Raw genomic sequence first — 21,648 nt, forward strand, 5'->3', positions numbered from 1 at the left:
AGGGGCCGAGGGGGCCGCCCTCGCCGCCACCTCCGACCGCCGCCCCCGCCCCGGCAGCGCCCCCAGCGCCGCGTCCCCGGGGAGCCGCCGCGGAGCACCACGGGAGTTGTAGTGCGGCGGGGCCGGCCGGCCCGTCATCCCGCTCCCCTCGCCGCCGCCCCCGGCCCGCGGCCACGCTCTCGCGAGGCTTGGGGGGGCGGGCGCGCTCTGGGGCGGGGGGCGCAGCCGCCGCCGCCGCCGCCGCGGGGATGTTGGGCGCGGGCGCGGTTCCCCCGCGTGACGTCACAGCGCATTGTTGTGAGCGCGGCGGAGCATCCCTCAAGCTGTCACAGCTGTGCCGCCGCCGCGGGGAGCCTCTGCCCCCACCCTCCTCCTCCTCCTTCTCCTCCTCCTCCTCAGCCCCCGCCCCTCCCGCCCCGGGGGCTCCAGCGCTCGGTGTCACCGTATCATTGTCCGTGCGGAACCCCTCCGGGCCCCCCCCCCCTACTCCCGGTCCGCCCTCCCCCCGTTCCCCCCCCCCCGAACCACCTCAATGAGATGCAAACATGAAAGACAAGAGGAAGAAGAAGGACCGCACCTGGGCCGAGGCTGCCCGCCTGGTAGGTGCCGCGGTGGCAGCGGCAGCCGTGTGTGTGTGAGTGTGTGTGTGTGTGAGTGTGTGTGTGTGTGTGTGTGTGTGTGTGTGTGTGTGTGAGTGAGGGGTGAGCCCGTCCCGCCGCCGCCAGCCCGGCGCTTTGTTGCCGGCGCTCGGGGCCACTGTGGGGCGGGATGGGAGGGGGAGAGACACAGAGAGCGTGCGAGCGACTCTGGGGGAAAGAGTGTGCCAGGGACTCGGAGTGCGAGCCGGGGTGTGTGTGCCGGGAGCGGGCAGTGCCGTGGGGAGGCGCGGTGCCCGCTGAGCCCCCTGGCGCCCCGGGCTGCCCGTCCCCGCCCGCCCCAGAGGAGAAATACCTCCGTCCCTTCCGCGGTGTGTGCGTGAGGAAATGCCTCCCTTCTTTTCTTTCTTTCTGCATGTGTGTGTGTGTGTAAATGCCCAGGCATCGTGTCTGTCTCCGCAAAGTTCGTGCCTCAGATATCCCGCGGAATTCCTCCTTTTAACCTAGAGGAAAGTGAGATAGCCGGGATTTGCCTTTCCGTCCTTTTAGTGGGGACAGGACAGGGGTGAGGGGCGTTAGAGACAAGACAATTCCGACCTGGGGTTTCGCTTCACCCTCTCGACTTCCACCCCGGAGCCGGGCAGTGCCCAAGGCAATGTTTGTGAAAGGCTCCGGAGACTCGGTCCATTCCCACTTCATTCAGAAACTGTCTCCCTTACCCTCCTGTATCTGTTCTCATGGTTCTGTTTGCTCAGTGTAACAGAGCACATTGTTCATGTTGTTCTCCCGTTTCGGAGTGTGTCTGGGTTCTCTCTATTCGAGGAATTTCACAAGGAATAGTTACGCCCGGTACAGCACGTATGGCTGTACACGTCCGTATGCGTGTCTTCTGCAAACTTGGGGCTGGTTCAGCTCCAGCCCAGCGCGTAGAGAGATGACAAAGCTGGAAACACAGGCTGCTGCCTGCGTTGGGTTTTTTGTATCCGCACGAACTTTATCTTTTATTCATCTCCGATACAGACTGGATTGTTTCAGTAACGTGCCGTTACTGGTGTTGCATCTGTTTCTGGTAGTGGGTAATGCCATCTTATTGCTGTCATTTGTTCAGTGAATTTGTGAAGCACTTTCCTTGTAAAAATGTTTTCACCTCATTATATGAATTCCTAGATAGGAAGTTCAGCCTCTCCTACGTAAATAATTAGAAGGTATTAGACAGACACTGCCTATAGATGTCTCTGTAAGCTATATCGAGGTACTCTCGTAGGCTTGGGCAGTGCTAAATTCTGATGTGGCTCGTTTTACATCCCTCAACATTTTGTAATAATGCAGCGTTAGTGAAGATGCTCTGATATGGTGTCGCTACTGTACTCTCTTATTTCTTGTGATTGTAACAGAAGTTTTACTGCAGTAAAATACTCACCTTTGTCAAAGGAGTTTTGGCAGCAGATGTTGCTACAGTACTTGTTTCTGCTCTAAGCTGATGAACATGCATTCAAAAGTGTATGAAATACATCAAATTGCTATCCTAACTTTACTCTTTCAAGCTGCTGCTACAGTTACCATTGTAAGCTGTGTTTTGTTTGACAAATAAAAGGAATTTATTGTGTATCGAGTAAAATCGCTGTTCCCATGTGGTCTAATACATGGAAAAGTTTAAAGCCTCGAGAACAAAGGCTGACCCACTACTGTGGAGAAGGGCTAAGAGTCTTACTTTTATGATGTCCTATTGCTTCACATTTTCCCCCAGAAGAGTAATGATTTGCTAAAATCAAGTAGCATGTAAGATGATACACTGCTGTATATAAGTGGTGGAGATACACAAGGTCCACAGTGTGGTTTTGTTCCGGCCTCCTGGGGTTGCCAAGTTCTGCAGAGCTTGTTCCAAGTCTGTTATGTGAGTGATGTGTGCTGCTGCCCAGACCAACTACAGTCTTACATTGGTCTTTGCTACTTGTATGTAGTCACATGTGTTTGCAAATCACAATGAAAGATTGAAGCTGAAATTGCTGCTCCTTACAGTGTTTTATGTTAGGACCCTGATGGTTCATTATGACTTTGTTTTCTTGGGGTATATCAATAATGTATTACTGCAAGGTTTGGTTAAATCAATTTCTTTCCACAGACAAGTAAACAATGAAGTGATTGATACCTACTCACAAAAAACGACTCATGGCTTACCTAGATCAATATGTTGTAAAATTGTGTACTGCTGAATTATTTTTAGGATAAAGAGCATGAATTAATGCATAGAGTAACTGTATGGATATTTACATTGTAGATTTTCTATAAAAGCCCTTATATTGCAACAATGTGAGGCTTTCAAAGTGAAGTGCTAAAAAGTATGAAATGATACAGATAACATTGCTGGCATTGCTTTATCACTCTGTTGTTCGTGTCCATATATTACAATGTACATTTTATATTATGTACTTGCATGCCAGTTTCCCAGCTATTACAAGCTCACTCACTAGAGCTGCAGAATTTTAATTATGTTTTCTTTGTTTGTTGTGAGGTGCCATACTTTTTGTACACCTTTCAAACAGTGCTGAAGCAGATTTTTATTTTCTGTTTCAATTGTAGGTACACAGCTATTATTAGCAGCACCCAGTAGCTTCCCAAATGCAAATGTTTCTATACTTGCAACATGCCTATGAGGTTAAGTATTTTGACCTCTGCTTTACCCATGCAGAGTTGAGACATGGAAAGATTAAGTACCTCACTCAAAGCTGTTCAGGAAATCTGTGGGAGAGGTAGTTATAATACCAACAGTGTCTCTGTAGTAGTTCTGTTTCACAGTCATAAAATCATCTTCCTTCTGTGGCTGCACTTTTGCCTCATTCATTCTCTGTTACTGCTTCTCTCACAGTAATTATGACAGAAATTGATACAGTTATGTCTCTGTATTCAATCTATATTGAAACTCATAATGTACCATATAATAGTTATGGATAAAAAGGAGCACAAAAACTGGACTTGAGCCTGGAATTGTTTCATAGCTCTCTGTTTCCCATATTCACAATGAAAAAAGCAGAAGTACTTTAGAAAATTATATTACATGGCAGTCTTAAAACACATTGTAATGTGTAAATGCTGAGGCTCCAGACTAACTGTCAGTGTTGTATTTACTCATTTTCAGTATTTGATTAAGAGGTCTTTGAAAACCTCCTGCAATGCAGTGTTTTTTCAAGCTGTTCTCTTAATTTTTAAAACATAAGCAGGAAAGGTCTTCCATTATATTAATCTCTTACTGTAAATACCATTAATGTGATACAGGCAATAAAGCAGGAGCCATTGGCATGCCCTCTATCAGAACTTGCATTTTATGGAAGAAGTCTCCTTTCTTCTCCTGGAAGAGAGTCAAATCTTTCTGTCTGTGACACACTGCTTTTTTCCTCATGCAAGTCTGCTTATCTTAGGGCAAGGCATAGCCCAGCTTACAAGCATTCCTGAGAAATGAACGCATGTGCAGGATCAATGGAATGGTGGCATACCACTAACAGTTCATGTTACAGAGCCCATTTTGTAGAACACACATTTTTATGGACAAAATTGCAACTTGTCTTTACAACCTGCCAAAGGGCACGTCTTTGATGTAGACCTGATATGTCAACTCACTTTGTACTTTGCAGCAGACTACAGCAGTACTTATGTATGACCTGGGCATTATCTCCATGCCAGTTTTCTGCTTTTTGTGTCTGATAGACCAAGATAGAACACTTAAAAGAATGAGAACAAAAGAAAACCTTTCAAGGAAGGAGGCAAAACATCCTGTCTTTCCTTTGTCTCTTAGTTGATCCTCATTTGATGTAGCCGTATTGTTGTTTTCTCATCATACATGGAACTCATTAAAATTGTATAGAAAGGTTAAACACTTGAGTAGTTAAAGCAATTTGTAGTGATTCCTTTCAGATGAAAAATCTTCTATCTGTTTAGCTTCACAAGGACTCTCAAGCTATTGCTGGAAGTCCTGAAATAGTGAATTCTGCCTCTTAAAAATTTAATGTCGTAAAATTCTGCATAAAAACTATTGAAATGAAAAATACTGAGAACAAAACATGCCCAAAGATACTGTACCATGTAAGAGCTGATGACAATTTTAAGTAGGCTGCACTGATCCAACTTTTATCTTTTGACTTCTAGACATGATCTGTTGTTATTTGTAGAACTTTAAACCAAAGACCTGAACAGAATGAGTGGAGACTGGTCACTTTGAGAATGCAAAACTCAGAAGCATAGACCATGTGCCTATGAAGGGTGATAGTTTATGGTAACATTTTCAGAAGATTTTTTATTATTATTATTATTAATAGCTTGCCTTTATTATTGCCCTTTCCTGTAAGTGGTGTTTTGAAATGTAGTTAAGTCTCTGCCACATGCTGACAATAAAGCAGAAGAAAATCCTAAGAATGAGAGCAGCAGTCCTTGTTTGGTTGTGTGCTGGATCGCCTCCCTAATATTTTTGCTCTTTCTTCTCCAAATTTTGTTCTGAAAGAAAGATTTTCGTGTGTTACTGAAGACTTATGTGCTTTACAGTTCTATGGCTTGTGGTTCAGGTGCATGTGCATATTGGGTGATAATATTCACATCTTAATTCATGTATTTCTTGCAGTAGTCTCCTTACAGGATCCAGCGCTTAACTAAGAGCTGTTTGTTTCGTTTCCTCTTGTAAACTTTAAGAAAATTATGCTAATTAATCAGGGAAACTGTTGCTGGAAAAAAACATGAAAACCAACCATTGGAATTGTTAGCTTGCATGCTACTGTTTAATGTGGCTGGCTGTCCAAAAGCTGATTGTTACTTCATCTGGTATGCTGAGATAGGGTAGTTGAAACAGATCATGTTGCAGTATGGAAGTATTTTTGTATTGCATCTTTATATTTGAAGACCACAAATGAAACAGAAAACTAAAAAAGTAACTTCTGCATAGCTAGAGCATTGATGATAATCCCTTTGACTTTTATATTAAGTCTTTGATTTTGTTACTAGAAATAACATTTAAAAGCATTGTGCTAAAGGAGCTTCATGTATCTTTAAAAACGGAAAATTTGACATAACTTTGTTTTATGGTATTAAGGATTTCTTTGTTGTTGGCTTAACAGAGACCTGCTGTTATTTTCGTATTTGTTCTGAGTTAATTCTTTTTCAGACAAGCAGAAACATTGTGGCTTGCGAAGTTTTGATGGCCTTTCCCTTTGATCCACAATCAATGCTGCTTTGAAGAGCTGTATTTTAGTTTAGTTGGCTCTAGGGTTTCCTCCAGTTTGTTTTATTCAAAGTAATTTTTGCAGTTGTTAGACAAGATTGAACCTGCACTTTTTTTTTTTCGACCCTCTGTGGTTTTAGTTGTCAATACTTTTTTTTGTTAGTGTGAAATAGCATTAATATAAGTGTGAGTTTAATATTTTTTATTTTAAAAAGTTAATAAAAAACATCTACAAACAATGTCATCTATTTCAGCTCACCTTTTGCATTTTTCTAGAGCAGATGGAGAGAAATGAAATTCTAACTCTTTATTTTGAGACAGCCCTTTAACGCTCAGAATCACAGACCTTTAGGTAGGCAAGAACCTTACCCAGGAATGGGACCTGTTCTCAGTAATGTCACATTATTTCTGTCAAAGCAGGGTAACATAGGAGAAAACCCTAACAGGAACCTAAATATGAGCATTCCTCAATAGCGTGAAGGTGTTCTCAGTGCTTAAGGTATGATTTAATGTTCCCTGTGACAGTGAATATTTCCAGTGTCTTCTGGCTTACCTTTCTCTGTAGAAGAGCCAATAGTTTCCTGGCATACTGGATTTTCTGTTGAAATAACTATTCTTTCTTCTTCCAAGGGTAGATTTGATCAGTTGCATGTGCAACCACAATGAAATAGTTTCCACTAACCACACTCAAGGCCCTACTACCATTCACGGCTAGGTAGCTTTGGATTTGCTAACCCAGTTCACCAATTCCCTGTATCCAAGCCATGCCGTTGCAGCATCTTAGTCTGGACCAGGTTGCATGATGATCTCAAGGTGGAAAGCGAAACTTACTGTACTTCCTGCTGGAGCTTCTTTTGTTCTTTATACTGTGATCACCAAACTACAGTCATGTGGAGAATCATGTGCTAAATGTGACCTCTTGACTTTGGAGTAATAGTTTATTTTTTTTTCTTTTTTTTTTTTAATGTTGTAAGCTTCAAAGTGTTTTCTATTTTGCTGAGTGTGATGATGATGGTCTTGGTATTCCCTGTAAATAGCAGTAACTAAATAGAGGCCTCCTTTTGTGCTGTCAAGACCTGGGAGAAGATGTGATTAGTGGAAGTTATTTCATTATGGTTCCATGTGTTCCAGATGATACTGAGCAAATTCTCCTTCTGAGGAACTTGCAGACTGAAGAAACCAAATATCTTAGCCTTTACTCTGGGTCAGCTTCCAGGGCAGAGGCAGAACAATAAGCAGCACATCCTGGTACAAGCCATTTACTCATCTCATGAGTTCAGGTCGCAAATCTTTGTGCTGCTCAAGCACAAGAGATTGGTCATAAGTGGTCCATTTAATCACCTACCAACTTTGAATGACAATTACTGTCCCCAAAGAACCCCAAATTGTTGACATGCTGGCCCTCTGAGGCTGCTCTGTTTTTGAGAAGTCCAGCCAGATAGTTTTCTGTTGCTGGAGTCCCCGTCTTGGGAGATGTGCTTACTGGGAATATATAATGGTAGAGAGGTGATTGCTTGCAGCTAATTTTGGTTTGAAAGGATGACCTACAACTTTCTGAATGGTGATAGGATTCTAGCTCAGGCATCCTATCTGTCAGGAGGCAGATAAGCCAACTGGCAGTACATGCTGCCTTCCTGGAGCTTCTTTGATGTCAGTGCACTGACTGTGGTTAGGGGTGGCACTTAGTGTTGAAGGGGTCTAAAGGGAGCTCCATTAACTTTGGTTCAAGCAAGCTCTGGTGTTTCTGACATTGGAACAGGAATGTCTGGATGATTTGATATTTTCATCCTTTGACTTAAGAGGCTCAGTTTTCTATAACTTTTTGAGCTCAGTAGGACAAAGTCTGTGGACCCTGGCATGTGACTTTCCTCAGTATTGGAGGAGCTTTTACTTGAGTTTTTTAACTTATGGGATTCAGCTTTTGCATTGTAGCTTTTATGACTGATATGGCCTCCTGTACCTCAGGTGTCTTAAGATTTCTTTTCTAGTGTAGCATCAAGTTTTGTTTCCGTCTGACTACATTTGCCAGGATCAGCAGTGACAGTTCAGTCTGTTGCTCTGGAATCATCAGACTCATTAGAGGATTGGGCTGTAGTTCTGTGTAGAGGATATTCCAGGTCACATCCTAGATTATTGTTCACGATTCTGGATCATTATCCAGTGGGTGATAGTTGCATCCTATTAAACATCGTCTGACTTACAGATAACATTTCCTACACCTCTACAACTTCAGAAGTGCCCCTTAACAGACAAGATCCTGATCTACTAGGTTATTTGCTTTGGAGAACTCAAGGCTATTTTCTTTGGTTTTGGTGATTTTGCTTAGATCTTATAGACAGAATAAGAAATTTAATGAATCAATCAGGGTTTTTAATTGTTTTGTTCTAGTTAGCTTCCTGTGTAACTTGACATCTAGAGAGGGAAAAGAGCCTTAGAAGTATATATCAAACATTTGAAGGTCAAAGTTTGATTCAATTTTACCTGACTCTTAGCAGCCTGGAGAACCTGCCTAACTTTATAGTGGTTCACATATTTGGTAAGATGCCTTGTGAAATGTCTAGTCTAGTAAATCTCAGTCAAATTAATGTCCCATATGATTTGTTCCTACTTTTGTGACTTGAACCTTCTTTTTATGTAAAATGAGGCTTTACCACTATCATTTTGTTGCCAAAGTACTTAACTATTTTTCATTAAGTGATACCATCTGGTTTGATTATTTCTTTTTCTGTCCCAATAAATTGAAACTGAATGTCTGTTGGTACCTATTTTTAGATAAATGTTAATTCTTTTTGTGCCTTAAAATTCCTGGTTATCCATCACCTGCTGGCGTTGCTGTATCAGTGAAGCATGTGGCATTCCATGTCACTATGCCTGCCTGCCAATATTACCTAGCAAGGGTAATGGGAAAAAAATTGACCCTTATTGTCCATAGCCTGCTGTCATTCTTCTGGACCAAGATTCTGGCAGCTATCTCAAAATCATTACATTCTCTGATCATACTAGCTTCTTTAATCTCATTTGGCATCTGTCATTTAGAAATTCTAAACTGGTAAGACCAGTGAGAACCTCTTTGGAATGTGGTGTTTCAATTGAGAAAAGCATTAATTGGAACATTGCTTTGATCATCATAGAAGGTGGAGTTGGAAAGGGCCTCAAGGTCACCTTGTCTATTTACACTTGAAAAGAAGTCATACAACCCAAGTTAGTTTTAGTTTTGGGAAATGAATGAAATTACTAATTTTTATTACTGATAGTAACTATGACTTGTCTGGCCTATGCCAGAATCTGCTCTTTTAGTGAAAATTTACATTCTGCTTAAAAAAATGGGAGAATGAAGAAAATAAAATTATTAGGAAAAGCTGTCCAATGAGTATGATTTAGAATTTAGATGCATTGTGTTTTTTCTGACAATGGGTAGACAAAAAAATCAGTTTTCTAGTACAAATTGAGAATTTTGTATCCAGTTAATGGTTCTCATTTACATTCTCTGTTTTTTTGAGGCATATTGGGCTTAGTCTCTTGATTTTTTTTGAGAGAGTTTGATGCAGTAATGCTGCAGCAGATTTGTACATAGAGCAGTAGTGCTTAATGCATTCTAATCTATTCCATAATTTGTTTCATTCATAATGCAGATTTTTGAGACATTTTGCAACTACACGTCTTCTGTTTTAAAAATTAGAATGTAGAATAATGTATTGAGGCTCATCATCTGGGTGTGGAATAAGCTCAGAATTCACTGTAGAAGAAATCTTCAAATAATTTACTATGAAAGAGATATTAATACCTTTTTGTTACTGGCTTCAGGATGACCTATGACTTCATAGATATACACCTTTCTGAAGGTGCCCTACTGGGCAACAGCTAAAATGCTTTTTGCTATGTATCTGAGGAGGAAATATTTGGTGGGAGGGAATAATAACGATGTTTTGATGCAGTCTCTTGAATTCCTGACTTCAAGTCCTAATCTTATATATATATATGTATATATATATATATATATATATATATATATATATATGCATATGTATATAAATGTGGATTTTCAGATATTGGGTTATAGGCCTGTGAAACTGACTGGGAGAGGCACGGAAATGAGGCTACATGCCTGGGACATTTGATCTGCCCATAATGAGCCTCAGCATCCTTTGCGTAGACAATTACCCATAGCAAGAAATGGATGCTGCTCCCAGCTCTCGGGTTGGTCCGGTTTTGTGGTGGTTTCATCTTGCAGTCAGATTCTTCATGTTAAAATCCTGTTCTGCCAGTCAGTGTTCAGGGATCAGCTGACTCAGTGCCAACTACCCCCGTTGGTTTTGGACTGAGAGCTACCCATCCAAGTGGAATGTCAGGGATAACAACTCTATGACTTTGTCTTGGCCTGATGTCCCTTGTCTTTAGAAAAAGGTCTGTTACTGAAATCTGTGGTTTTTAGAGCGTGGGATTGGCTCCTAAGGTGCAAACACTGAAAGAAAATGGAATTACTGCTTGGAGCCAGCTTGAATGCTGCAGTTGTCTTGTGAGGAAGGTTCTTTCCTGCTCTTTGTAATAACAGTGTTCCAGTGACAGTGAGCCACACTAAGTAGTTGGGATGTTAAAACATGCTCTGGCTTGGATTTGTAGATGCACTTTGAAAGTAGAGGGCTGTGGCTTCACAAGGTAGACTTGGAGATTTTTATCAGTCTGTCTGTGCAAGTTCCTACACGTTTTTGATACCTGTATCAGTGACGATTGTTGCATTTACAGTGTACCTCCACAGGAGCTTCTCAGTACCTGTGCTACCGATCAGCCCGTGGCAGTAAATGTTTGATGTTCACTGCAACCATTGCGGGTTGTTAATTTAGCCTCCTGTCCCAGCAGCATCAGTACTTGGGGAGGAGGCTTCAGAACTCTCATATGGCTGTCTGGGGAGTTTTCTGGTGGAGTATAAATATGGGAGAAGTGTGAACAAACAGTTGCAAGACTGACTGAAGGATGCAGCATACTATGCAAGAAATTAACAATAATGTGAATGAGCAGAGTGAAAGGCCTTGAGAATGAAGTCAGGGTCTGAGCAGCGATTTTAGCTATTGTGTTTCATGGACTCCAGAAAGGTAGTCTCCCAGGTGGTCTGTGAACTACACAGTGAAAAATTCAATAGAAGATGGGGAACTATAAAATATTTGGAGTAATGGAGTCAAAACAGTTGATCAAAAATATTTTGTATGAATTTTGAAAGTTAGATCAGAAAGATGTTGTCTTACTGACTTTTAATCTGCTTAATAAAATGAACAAACCAAAAACCAATCTCAGATACCTTAGTAAAAATAAATAAAATAGTAATAAAGATAACTTTTTTCTTCAGGGACCTGTTTTGTTGGGGGTTTTGGAGTTTTTTTGTTTGTTTGGGGGTTTTTGTAGATTAATATTTAGTTAAATAATTGGTATTTTGCATATTAGAACATTTCTGTCTCTAAAAATTCATAGGGTTAGCTACTTTGCTTGGAAATACTGTTATCTGTTTGACACATTGTCAAACCTTTCTAATCGTACAAGAACAGATTGCCTGGAGAAGTTGTGAATGCCCATTCTCTGGAAGTGTTCAGTGCCAGGTTGGATGGGGCTTTGAACAATGTGGTCTAGTGAATGGTGTCCCTGCCCAAGGCTGGGGCATTGAAACCGGATGATCTCTAAAATCCCTGTCAACCCAAACCATTCTATGCTTCCATAATTCTCAGAATCTGTAACACTTCCATTAAGTAAAAAAATAACATAAAAATAACATCTCTGTCATTGTTAGTGAATTTTAACTGTCCTTGAGGAGGACAGACTCAGTTTCATATTGTAATTTTCTTGTGCTAGTTAATTTTATTAGTGTCTGAGCTGTAAGAAAATGTTTCAAGCTATTTAAAGTAATGTTAAATAGAGTGAAATAATGCTCCCGTCTTCATTTTGAGCTAGATCCACAAAAGTGGCAGCTTGGATAAGTGAAGCTGGTGTATATGCATGGTGGTTGGGAAATGCTTCTGAAAGAGCTGCAAAGAGAATAAAAAGTTTAAGAGAATTTAAAAAACACTGCACCTGTTCACTGTTGTCTGCATTGTTGGAGCTGTATGGCAAGAAGCTTCATGTGTGAGTTCAGGTGTTGTTAAATGTTGAAGTTAATTTTATAGAAAAATATGCGTGTAGAGGAAGAGGGAGGTGGTCTGGGAAAAGCATTCTGAAAATTAATGTTCTGAAAAAAAAATGGGGTTTTAAATACTCCATCCATACATAATAATAGTTACGAAGCTTATTACTTTTAGCAGTTGGCATACGTTTTCAGGGATTAGTAGGAGAGAATGAAACTGGGTTTATGTCTGTTGGCATGTCATGTGGTGAAAAGAGTGTGTGCCTCAGTGATATTGATGTAATCCTGGGGAGAAAAATGACAGTACTGCTTTGGGGAACAGTGAAGAAAATGGAGGTGTTCTTGTATCAATGAAAAGTAGAATAGCAAAGATAGTGAAGGAAGTAAAAAAAAAAATCTGACAAAAAAAAAAAAAAAAGAGGAAAAAGCCCAATTTTCTCAATTCAGTGATAAAATCACATATAATTTATTTATTTATTAATTTTTGTGCCTTTCACTTAATTATATCATCAGCTAAAATCCCCAAACTTTTATCTTTAAAATTTAAATTTTCCTCAGACATTAAGAGTAAAAGGATTTCAATAGAACACCAAGATTTAAAAAGAAAAATAGTTTGTCTTCTCTCCTTTATAAAATACAGGGGTTTTGTCTTGGAAATAAAATACTATGTTTACATGATCTTACATTCGGTTTATTTTTAGAACAAGTTATATTATGGTCTATCTTGGCTAAGAGACTGTTGTTGAAATTACAAGTAATGCCCTTGAAATAACTGAAAAAGAAAACCAATTTGTCATCTGAAATATTTTCTCATTCATTTGGTAGTAAGATCTCCTATTAGAATTTTCAGAACTGGTTTGAAATTATCTTGCTCATATTATAACTAGAGCAACAACAATAAAAAAAAAATTAGATTCTCCCATTGGAGACATTTTCCTAGAATCTCCCACTGGAGACTCTAGGCCATCTTAGGCACAACAACCACGATATGATGGAGTTTTCAGTTCTCAGTGAAGTAAGGAAGGGGTTCACCAAAACTATCTTGGACTTCTGGAGGGCACAATTCAGCCTGTCCAGGACAGTGGTTCAGAGATTGTCTTGGGAAACAGCCCTTAAAAACAAAGGGGTCCAGGAAGGCTGGATATATTTAAAGGAAATCTTATAGGCACAGGAGCAGACTATCCCTAGGTGCCAAAAGGTGAGCCATCAGGGAAGAAGACTGGCCTGGCTGAATGGGGAGCTTTTGCTGGAATTTGGGGGGAAAAATAAGTTTAAGACCATGGGAAATAGGGGCAGACAACTCAAGAAGAGTACAAGGATGTCATTAGGTCGTGTAGACAGAAAACTGGATTGGTGAAAGCTTAGCTAGTACTCCATGTGGTCACCACTGTGAAAGATAATACAAAGTGTTTTTATTAAAAACTAAAAGAGGGCCAAGGAAAGTCTCTGTCCTTTATTGGATGTGGAGGGGAGCCTTGTAACCAAAGATGAGGAAAAGGCTGAGGTACTTGATGCCTTCTTTGCCTCAGTCTTTGACAGAAAGACCCAATATCCTCAAGGCAGCCTGCTGAGCTGGCAGGCAGGGACAGGGAGCAGAACAGACCCCCTGTGATCCAGGAGGGAGCTGTCAGTGCCCTGCTGTGACCCTTGACACCCACAGTCTGTGGGGCCAGATGGGATCCGCACCAGGTACTGACCAGGACACGTTCCAGCCTTTATCACCAGCCCTGGTGAACCAGGGGGGACCCAGAGAATGGAGACTGGCCACCGTGATGCCCACCTGCAGGAAGGGTTGGAAGGAGGATCTGGGGAACTGCAGGCCTGTCAGCCTGACCTCAGTGCCTGGGAAGGCACCATCCTGTATCACATACAGGCCAACCAGAGGGTCAGGCCCAGACAGAACGGATTTAGGAATGTCATGTCCTGCTTGAACCAGCAGATCGCCTTTTTATGACCAGGTGATCAGTCTACTGGATGAGGGAAAGGCTGTGGATGTTGTGTACCTGGATTTCAGTAAGGCCTTTGATACTGGCTCCCAAAGCATTCTAGTGTAGAAACTGTCTGCTCACGGCTTTGATGGATGTACTCTTCGCTGGGTTAAAAACTGGCTGTCTGAGCCCAGAGAGCAGTGGTGAATGGTGTTAAATTCAAATGGTGACTTGTCACCAGTGGTGTTCCCCCCAGGGCTCAGTTTTGGAACCATACACTTTAATATCTTTATCAGTGATTTGGACAAGGGGATTGAGTCCACCCTCAGTGATTTGCAGCTGACAGCAAGTTGGGCGGGAGTGTTGATCTGCTGGAGGGCAGGAAGGCTCTGCAGAGAGATCTGGACAGGCTGGATCAGTGGACTGAGGCCAGTGGTGTGAGGTTCCACAGGGCCAGGTGCTGAGTCCTGCACTTTGGTCACAACAACCCCAGGCAGCACCACAGGCTGGGGGAAGAGTGACTGGAAAGCGACCCAATGGAAAAGGAGCTGGGGGTGCTGCTGACAGTGGCTAAACATGAGCCAGCTGTGCCCAGGTGGCCAGAAAGGCCAGTGGCATCCTGGGCTGTGTCAGCAATAGTGTGGCCAGCAGGATCAGGACAGTGATGGTCCCCCTGTACTCAGCATCAGTGAGGCCTCACTTTGAATCCTGTGTTCAGTTCTGGGTCCCTCACTACAAGAAACACATTGAGGTGCTGGAGTAAGTCCAGGGAAGGGTCTGGAGCACAAGTGTGATGAGGAACAGCTGAGGGAGTTGCGGGTGTTTATCCTGGAGAAAAGGAGGCATAGGGGAGACCTTATCATTCTCTACAACCACCTGAAAGGAGGCTGTAGCCAGCTGGGGGATGGTCTTCCAGGAAATGAGCAACAGGACAAGAGGAAATGGCCTCATGCTGCGCCAGGGGAGGTTTGGGTTGGACAATGGGAAGAAATTTTTCACTGAAATGTGTTTAAGCATTGGAACAGATTGCCCAGGAAAGTGGTGGAGTCATCACTGGAAGTATTCAAAAAAATTCCTGGATGTGGCACTCAGTGCTGTGGTCTGGTTGACAAGGTGGTGTTTGGTCAAAGGTTGTTCTCATTGACCTTGGAGGTCTTTTCCAACCTGAGTGATTTTGTGTTTCTAATTGTTCCAAAGGTAGAGTGTGAAGTCAGTTGTTACACCAGGAACCAAAGCTGAGGCACTGTAATCTTTCACTGCAGCTAAAATAGATTATTTTTCCATACAGCTAAAATGTATTATTGTCAATGTCTAAAACATTAAATATAAAGTTATGTGCCTAAACCACATAGACATTGAATTTATATGCCAGTAGCGTTTCCTAGAGCTGACAATTTTTAGTCCTACATTTGCTGAGTAGATGTGACTTTGGGAAAATGGAGATCTTCGTGTGTACCTATGTTGTTTCTCATAGAAAAAGCAATGAACCCGTGACAGAATATACTGTATAACAGCCATGTTTTACTCTTTCTCTGTTTGCTTTTCTTGTGTTACGGTTACCATCCTGTAAGGTAACAGTTCATTTGTTCAGTGTATAGTGAGGGGTCTTAGGATAAGAAATTTACAATGAACAGGAAGCCCAGCTTTATGAGAAGTCTCTGCATTTATATTCCCTTACAAAATCCTGTTATACTCTGTCAACCAATTACTTTGCTGTGATTCTGGTGTTTGGTGGTGATACTTGTGTGATGTGTGGGCTGATGACCATTTCACATTGTAACCTGGTTGGTCCAGTCCAGCTTGACTTGGAGAGGTCAGCTAGTCTTTTCACCTGAAATAATTCCTTTAGGCCGAGTCAGGAGTTTGGAACCTTCACAAAAATTGCAGATTATACTGAACAGTTTCAGGTTGTACCCCCACAGGGAAAGACATGTTCTGTATTTTGTTTCGAGATCTGATTGGAAACTGTTGGTTTAACAATCAGCATTTTGTGTCTCTTCGTGAACTCCAGCCTTGAATTCACTGTTCACTTTTCTCCTTTATAGACTGGAGGTCCTATTGAATTTGTTCACCTGTGCCAAGTGATTGCTCCTATTGGTTTTAATCTCTAAGGAGAATCAGCATCCAGCTGGTAGACAGTTGTACTGATGAGGACCCATTGATTTTTCTCTCCTATCCACTTACCATCAATAAGAAATGTCCTTAGCTTTCACAATACTTTTTCCCTGCCATAATGTTGCCCTGTTACCTGACTGTCAAGACTGGTCTCAGTTGCTGTTCACGTTGAATGTGGCTGTGATTAACAGCCTGATAAAAATGTTTAAGTCAATATTTGAGAAGCCTAGATAAAGATAACACTTTATCATGAGAGCTTTTTAATAATGTGTTCTGTTTGATGTACACCAATGGTAAGGAATTGCTGTTTTTAACAAAAAACCCCTTTTTTGTCAAGGGATTTTTGATTAAGCAGTATTCAGAAAAGAAGATCTAAGAAGATGCAGAATGTTCATGTTCTGGCTTAGGGGAAAAATAATTCTTCCATTTTTAACAGAACTTTATCTTATCATGATGGTGATTTTTTGGTTTGGCTTGTTGTTTTGATATTCTTTTTTCACTACAGTATTATTCGAAGTTATTTTCTTCCGTAAGAAGAAGCAAGCAGCCTGTAAACAAAATATTCTGTATGCATTTCTCCAAGGTGATAAGCTTTTGAAAAATTATTGCTTTCAGTTTAGGATGGTCAGGTTATTTATTTTACAAGGTCCCTGGGAAGAAGTGAGCACGTAACTTCTCAAATCCTGAGGAAAGCTGTTTATACATCTTATACAAACTTAGATACAGAGCCATTATATACTGTAACTAATCTGCCTGTGTTGTGACAAATGTTTCTTGGTAATAGTTGTTAAATAGTGTATTTTTTAAACCTTTTAACAGATGCTACCAAAAATTGACATAAACCAGCAGTATGGACTTCAGTTTTACAATAAATGATGCTTTTGAGAGGACAAGTGTGGGTGGACTTAGGTGATGAGTTGGGGGAAGGGACTGTGTGGAAACACTGCGAAGAAGGACTGAACAAACAAATGACACAAAATGGATATGAGTTAGTGAGCTGCAAAATATTCTCCTATTTTTGAAGATCTTAGATGACTAATTGTCAACCGTGCCATATGTAAGTAATGTGGGCTTCCAAACTTGTGGCAATTAAAACTGCTTAGCATCCCACTCCAGCCCTGTATTATGTTCTGTGTACAAGTCTGTACTGAAGACTAATCTCTTATGACATTAATCGTCTCATGAGGAGAGACAGAATAAATCACAGTAGCCCTTCCTCTCTTCACTCATGAAGATAAATGCCATAACACGATGGCTGATCTTCGTTATGACACTAACCATTATATATTTAACAGAGATAGCAAAATCTCACTGACAGCTAACAAAAGAATTCTCTCTTTATACATTCTTTGAGAAGGCTGTATTTCTTTAGTTCAAAAACATGACTTACCATATCTATTCTCAGAGCAATTTAACCAGTAGATCTGGATTGTGACAGTGAACTGTACTCTGTACATAATGATGTCATGATTCCGACTAATAAAACCTGATGTGAAATAATTGTGCAGGATTTGGAAGAAAGAAAAGAGGTTCCTAATATGCAAGGACTCTTATCTCTGCTCTTTTCTATTGTCTGTTCAGACAAGAAAGAATACTGTCCTGTTTAAAACAAACACTTCTCCCTCCCCACCCCAAACCAAGCCATTGGTTTTGGATCAAAATTTTTCATTTTGTGGAGATATTGGTTTGCTGTTTTCATTTTGTGGTAATTTTGGTTTTCCATTTTCCCTCAGTACTTGAACAGGTGGACTGAGGAACTTAAAGAATTGAACGTGGATTTCTGTTGTGTCTGTGATTGCAAGGGACTTCTATTTTTTTTTTTTTTCAACTTTCTCCCTTGCTGTACATCTCTCAGGAATTTATTCTGTGTTTTCCATGCATTAGACACATTGTAGTCGTTCTTTCAGGGATACAATTATTAAGAAGGATTCTTAGTTATGTTCTGCATGTCCATTTGCTAATTCTTTTGAAGGGTATATCATCTTGTGAGTGAGGAACAGTCCAGACAAATGAGTTGTGAAATTTATGGACTTCCCTTCTGAGGTTAAGAGGATCAGTGTGACTTATCCTGTTTGTTCACCAAAGCATCAAAATATGCTGTAAATTTCATGAGCAAGTTTCTTGCCATCTATCCCACACAATTAAAATGGAAGTATAATTTTTATGGTTTTATGTTTGCTGTCATTAGACATTCTATAAACATAAATATATTCATGGTGCATCAATGGAATTAATGTCAGTTGCAGCATTAAACTTCTCCTTTTAGTGAGTCAATTTGACCAGGATGAAATGTTTAAAATGGTTAAAACTAATATGTAACAATATTTATGTAGAGTGCATAGTTTAAAATATTTTACTTGTTTTCTTTTTTCTCTTCTGCTTTCTCCTGTTTTCTTTTTTGCTTTCTAGAAGTCTTAGGTCAGTATCTTTAGGACACTGTCTAACAAGATAAGCTCTGATGGTAAAGCAATGGCAAGAGAATCAGCACAACTGTCACCTCCTGTTAAATTTGGTCCATTCAGAGAGTAGCCAGTAGGAATTTTATTTCTCACATTAAAAGTAACCCTTACACATTACGCTTGCCTGAGGAAAATAAAGCGATGAAAGCTTCTGAAACAAACATACATTCATTCTCTTTGTTGATTTTTCTGTAAAGTTTTGCTCTTCGTAATTATTTTTTTATCCTACTATGCTGAAACATAAGTTATACAGCAAACCTTTCAGGGCCTCAGAAGACAAAAATCTGTATCATCTTCCAGTAGAGAAAACAGCATACATGGAAACAAATATGTTTAAGGTTTGGTGTTTCTTAGTTTTTTAGGGTTTTTTTTGTTCCTTTAGTTAGTAGGGATGAATGTATTCATGGTTATAATAGTTCTTTGTTCTGTTATCTGTAATGTAAAGGAAGCTGACAGGCCACTGGTATCCATTCAGCTCTATTAGTTCCAGTCACCTAAGCTAGGTCTTTCCTTTTTTTGTACCAAGAAGGTGCCAAAGGAGAACTTTTATCCCTGCCACAATTAGAGGCATTTCAGGAAAATGGCCTCTGTGATCACTGAATGGGTATAAACTTCAGTAACGCTTTTGGATGGCAGAACGTTTTTTTACTCCTTGTCTCTTCTCTGAAATAATTATTTGTAATTTTAAAAGCTTTTATCCAAGTTTTCCAGCTGTGCCAGTGCTGATGAAACTTCTACCCTAAGTAGGCAAGAGGATGTGGTCCATAAGCCAGAGGAGATTTACATCACAATTTGTCCTGTCAGCATCTAAGAGCTGCAGTGTGCTGCCAGGAGGATACCAGTGCTGGTTACTTATGCAGCACTTGTGTGCCTCTGTGCAGGTTTTGGGGAGCCTATGGCACAAGCTGCATCTGTATGAATGCTTTTGGTATGGCTTGCATGGCTAAACAGAACTGGCACTGAATGTGGCACTGTCAGAACTAAGCAGTCATTCTGGGAATCTGGATGCTCCATTGCTTGAACTGAAATTGTTATTAATCCTGCTGCTAACAGTGGAACCCATACTGGGATAGCAGGTTTGACACCCCATGCTCACTGGGGTATCTTTGATCCTGATCTTAGAAATCTGATAGGATTCTGTATGCTCCCTAGGTTCATCCTGCTACAGTCACTGAGGTGTTTATGGATCTGTCCTGACAGAGCCTGGAAGTGAAACTTCCTGGTTGCTTGGACAGGCTGATTGCATTAGTAAAGAGAGAAATATAAAGGTTTCCATTTTCTTCAGTATGTTAGACCAGATCAATAAGTTATTGTAATAAGTCAGTTGTTTAGAGCTAAAAACTTTACCCTACATTTTCTGTTGTGATGCATGAGACCATTAGCAATGACAGGATGTCACTGCTGTTAGAGCTTGTGCCTTTTAAAGGAATAGCCCAACTGTATGTTAATTTTAGCTGAATAGTAATCCAATTCCTTTTGAATTCAAAATGTCAAGAGTACAGTTTATCTGGAATCTCCAAAGCTGCCTTTATATCCATTTTAAATATGTCATTATAAATAAATTTTGGAAAGAACAATAAAAATTTTAGACATCTTAGAACAAGCCTCAAATGATCTGCTTAAAGCAGTGACAGGAACAAAGAAACTATTCCGCTTCTTTCTTGCTCTTTCATTCAGTATTTTAGAATTTGATGATAATGCCTTATGTATCTGGCAGGTTAGCAAAGCTAGATGGTTTCAGACCAACTTTTGAATTCTATAGAAGTAGTTCTCTTGCAGGAAATACTTGGCCTGTTGTTCCCTATAGTTCACACTAAAGGAACAATAAAATGCTTTTCACCGAAAGAGAGCTGGGGAAAATTACTTTATGAGTGTGCTTTAAACTGAGTTCTGTTGATCAGTAGCATCACCTCTGAACCTAAAAACAGGGTGGACTAAAACTGACGCTCAAACCTAATATATTTGATCATGTTGTGGTATTTTTTAAGTGTTCCTTTGTTATTCATGTGACATCTTTGTTCCTTCTCTTGTTTGATGTTTCTTTTCTTGCTTATCTATAGTGTCAAGTGAATTACAAAGTCATAGTATGGAGCATACTGAGAGTGACATGTCTTATGAAATGCACAGGAACCTTAGTAACAACTTTTACTTAGATCTTATAATTTCCGTATTGTAATTTCAACTGCTCAAAGACAAAAGTCCTACCAGGAGAATTATTACTCCTTTTTCAAGTTCTTTTAATTTTCTAGTAGCTGGAAACCACTATTTACCTTTCTCTTGATCACTATCAGCAAGAGTTCTGTGAATACCTATTTGAGAACTTGTGTTATAATTGGTCATGGTGCACCTACCCTTATAATCATCCCTCTTTTTCATGTATGGTGTACCCCTCCTTGCTGTTTTTGCCTCTTCATCCATCTCTATGCACTTTTCTTCCCTCCCTCTGTACCCTCCCCTCCTCTCCAAACCATATACCCATCTTTCTTCAACACAAAGGGCTTTGAACTTTTACCAAGCTGCTGATAATTCCCCAATGACTGAAGCTGTTAATCAAAAATGAACACAAAAGATTTGAGTGGGGCATTTCCCACAATAGAAGTCAGTCCTCCTGTTAACCTCACATAAGCAGCTGTAGAAGACAATGCTGGATTTTTTCCAAGATGCTGCTTTTTCTTGTACCCTGTTTGATACTCTAGCTTTCAGTTCGTTAATTTGGTAATGGGTGGCTAGAAAATAATTTATATTTTCTGCTTAGGAGAAATAAAGTTTTCGGGGGGTTTTGTTTGGTGGTTTTGTTTGCTTGTTTGTTTGGTTGTTTTTTTTATTCTTTTATTCACCCTGCTGTCTTTGGGCAGTAAAGATTGTCCATTGTGTAGTTCAGCCTGACTGTCTTTTAGCTGATGAGTAGGAGCGCTGGGAGTAATTGTACTGTTCCTCTTTCTCCTCCTCCTCAGTTTTTTAAAAATAATGTTCTAAGGAGAATTGCTTCAGTTTCTGACTAGTAGCTCAGGCTATTAAGATAAAATGATCCTTATTTTTGTCAGCTACCTGACCTTCAGATCCCTGCCAGCAGCATCCAGAAGTGGAAGAAGCTCTGGCTGGTTTCGGACTGTTTGGCCACACAATCGGCAGTGAAGCCCACTGGACTGATCTGCCCGCTGCTTTTGGACCGCAATGCAGTATCAGAACACGCTTGATTCTTGTTTAGATGAATTATTTTCTGTCAGTGTGATAACTGATA

General features: G+C 40.5%; 1 protein-coding gene across 1 annotated transcript in view; it reads left to right on the forward strand.

The window, feature by feature from the left end:
• Nucleotides 1–545: 545 nt before the first annotated feature.
• Nucleotides 546–21,648, forward strand: part of ASXL3 (ASXL transcriptional regulator 3) — a gene marked incomplete at both ends in the record, with an annotated part of 120,639 nt that continues 99,536 nt past the window's right edge. The window contains one exon of the mRNA XM_083878472.1: nucleotides 546–599. Coding sequence (XP_083734598.1) covers nucleotides 546–599 — 54 coding nt within the window. The remainder of the gene's footprint in view (nucleotides 600–21,648) is intronic.

Source organism: Zosterops lateralis, assembly GCF_965231275.1.
Source record: "Zosterops lateralis genome assembly, chromosome: 1".
Classification (NCBI taxonomy): Eukaryota; Metazoa; Chordata; class Aves; order Passeriformes; family Zosteropidae; genus Zosterops; species Zosterops lateralis.